Source organism: Cyprinus carpio, chromosome B3 (genome assembly GCF_018340385.1).
Source record: "Cyprinus carpio isolate SPL01 chromosome B3, ASM1834038v1, whole genome shotgun sequence".
NCBI lineage: Eukaryota > Metazoa > Chordata > Actinopteri > Cypriniformes > Cyprinidae > Cyprinus > Cyprinus carpio.
The window spans coordinates 17,783,258-17,786,559 of record NC_056599.1 but is presented as its reverse complement, the minus strand read 5'-3'; the positions used below and the strand labels follow the sequence as shown (position 1 = coordinate 17,786,559).

Below are 3,302 nucleotides of genomic sequence, written 5' to 3'. Positions count from 1 at the left end.
TGTGAAACGGGTTTGATTACCATGCCACACCGTTGACACGACCTCGTTGCTGGTTTAATTTGGTGGTCTGCACTCAAGTTACCGCGTTTTTGCTTTCTAATCCCATATTGTTTGTAAAAGTAATTTGCTAGTGCCATCAAACGAGTTGCATTTTGCTTATGTATAAGTTGTAATATGGTAGCATGACCCCTCTAAAAGAAAATGTTACAACTAGATGAACTTTGATGGCCGCTCGTGGTTAACGGTGTAACTCGCGCCGAAGTGACGCGACTCTGCCCTCTTGTGGCGAGAAGCCGAGTCTACGTGCGACAAATCAGACTCCGCCTGATGAACACAGAACAAGATAACTTTGGTCTTAATGGATTTACACAGCAGTTATGTTTTAGGTAGGTCTCTCAATTAAAAACCCGAGCCAAAGCACATTCAAGTGACAGACTGAATCAGCACACCGTTCTGAGGTAGAGTAATTTTATTTACAACCCAATGATCAGATGTAAAAAGAGAAGTGATAAATACTTTAAAGCATGCAACTAAAGCTGAACTACAATGAGCTCCACGAAGGTTAATCTAGACACTCACTTTAAAAACCTGAGTCTGTAAGGAATTCTTTACAAAATGACTCCAATGTACAAATCCATTGCTTTTACTTCGAGTGTTTCTCATTAAAAGTTAAAATAAGGGGGTGGTGGGGGGATAAAAATTAGGCCCTCTCTCCTCTGATTCGCCTTGCAAGCTGGATATCCTTGGGCATGATTGTGACTCTCTTGGCATGAATGGCGCACAAGTTAGTGTCCTCAAACAGACCGACAAGGTAGGCTTCACTTGCTTCCTGTTTAAAAAAAAAAAAAAAAAAAAAATTTGTCAAAGCTTCCAGAAACGTTGAGCATGTTTGTAGATCACACTGCAAATTTTAAATCTAATAACAGCTACACACCTGAAGTGCACCGATGGCTGCACTCTGGAACCTCAGATCGGTTTTGAAGTCCTGTGCGATCTCCCGAACCAGACGCTGAAAGGGCAGCTTGCGGATGAGCAACTCCGTTGACTTCTGATAACGGCGAATCTCTCGCAGAGCAACAGTTCCAGGCCTGTATATACACACACATACATTATTATATACACACACATGATTTACTCGTCATAATCAACTTTATTTCTCATGTGTGTGTGATGGTGCGTCTCAGACTCGCCTGTATCTGTGCGGCTTCTTGACTCCGCCGGTAGAGGGCGCGCTCTTCCGAGCGGCTTTGGTCGCCAGCTGTTTTCTTGGCGCCTTTCCTCCGGTTGATTTACGCGCGGTCTGCTTTGTACGAGCCATTGTTTCTCAGTCTCTGGAATTAAAAATAAAGCATACAGTTAAATATGTAATTCATCCCAATTTAATGGGAAACTCAAAACGGTGACTTAAAATGGCGGTATCATCCGGGTCTTGCGGTTTGCTTTTACCACTTCCGCTCCAAAGCCGCAAATACTCAAATTCTCATTAATAAAGCTGTACAATGTGAAGTGCCTATGACCCGTTATAAATGCTAAACGATAGAGAACGGCTGAAGTTCACGCGTAATCGGCCTTTAACACAACCAAACAAGCGTCTCGTGCGTGTGTTTGCATCAGACGCTGCTCTGTGACACCAGCAGTCAGCCTCCATCTGCAGCAGAGACAGCGGTCCCCCTCAAATACTGCACATCACACACCATCCCGCCACGAAACTCACGCTCAAACAGAAATACAGCAGTTGCTTAATGTAGAAACGGCGGGGAAATTTGCAGAGGCACAAGGGAAAGTTATTTGAATGGAGCAGCAGGCACAACAGCAGCAGCTCGACCTCTTCGAGTAACGTTACAAGATGAACAAACCATTGTCCAAAATGGCGGGCAAAACCGTACACTGACAACCCAGCAGGGAATTATCAATGACACATATCGCTTCAAAGCCCGCCTAAATAAAATAAATAAATAAATAAAATACACATTTAGCGTGTCTTAAAACGCCACGTGATGTTTAAGTAAACTTCGTTCTAGGGCAAGAGCGTTTGAGACATTGATCCAAGCTACACATGAATCATCAGTGAGCAGGAGAACGCGAAAATCCGATCAACACTGAAAACGGCGAGTTGTTTTGTTTTAAATTAGCTCTAGTTGAACTACAATGATTGCTCTCTGATGCCTACCAAACGATTAAAAGTTGACTTACACAAGCCTCGTCGCACCACGATTTCTCCCACGTAGTATCTCGTGTTTGAAAATATGAGGGTTGGGCTTCTATTTATATATTTCTGTGGCTCGTCACTTAGACACGCCCACATATTACGTTTTCGTATCTGATTGGTTTAACGTAACACAGCCTCCTCCTCTACGGTGTTTCACTTTATTTACCTTTTAGAATATTTATTTTGTCCTGCAAGTTTAAACATAAAGAATTGATTAGATTAAACGGGTGCTGGTGTAATATACCCGGAGTACTTTATTTAGACATTGTCTTCAATCTCACATTCAGCGATTTGCTAACGTTTATTTTCCACATAACTTTTTAAGATTATTTGTAATAGATAAAACGGGTGCTGGAGAAATATATACTTGAAGCAGGCTACTTTAGATATTGTCGTCAATCTCACTTTAGGAACTTGTTTGTTTGTGTGTGTATATATATATATATATATATATATATATATATATATATATATATATATATATATATATATATATATCTATATATATATATATATATATATATATATATATATATATATATATATATATAAAGGTAATAAAACCATATACCTATGCTTAAATATACATTTATTTATATTTTTAAATACCGAGATATATATATATATATATATATATATATGTGTGTGTGTTAATTATATTATTATATTTCTTAACAAAAACATCCTAGAAAGGACACTAACATAAAATCAACGTTGAATCGACGTCTGTTTGCTATCTGGGGAACATTTAATTGCAACTCAAACCACATACACAAAAATGCTTAAACACGAAAACAGTTACCACAAGTGCGCTGCACTCTCGGTATTTAAAAATATATAAAATAAATGTCTATTTAAGCATTGGTTTATGGTCTTATGACCCTTGTTTATATATATATATATATATATATATATATATATATATATATATATATATATATATATATATATATATATATATATATATCTGAGTAATATTATTAACGAGTTAACGAGCGTGTTGCAGTCTAAATAGTCACGTGTGTTGTGTGAGGGATCGTTGCATGTTAAAGCAGTGGTGCTATGCAGCATGGCCATTGTCTTGTGTTTGTTT

The 3,302-nt window shown here is 38.1% G+C and overlaps 1 protein-coding gene across 1 annotated transcript; it reads right to left on the bottom strand.

Moving 5' to 3' along the window:
* Positions 1-454: 454 nt before the first annotated feature.
* LOC109049573 (histone H3.3A) lies at positions 455-2,313 on the bottom strand. Its single transcript, XM_042720048.1, has 4 exons — positions 2,194-2,313; positions 1,191-1,331; positions 935-1,088; positions 455-829 (listed from the first exon to the last, which is right to left on the bottom strand). The coding sequence occupies exons 2-4, from the start codon at positions 1,316-1,318 to the stop codon at positions 701-703; spliced, it is 411 nt and encodes a 136-aa protein (XP_042575982.1). The 5' UTR covers positions 1,319-1,331; positions 2,194-2,313; the 3' UTR covers positions 455-700.
* Positions 2,314-3,302: the final 989 nt, after the last annotated feature.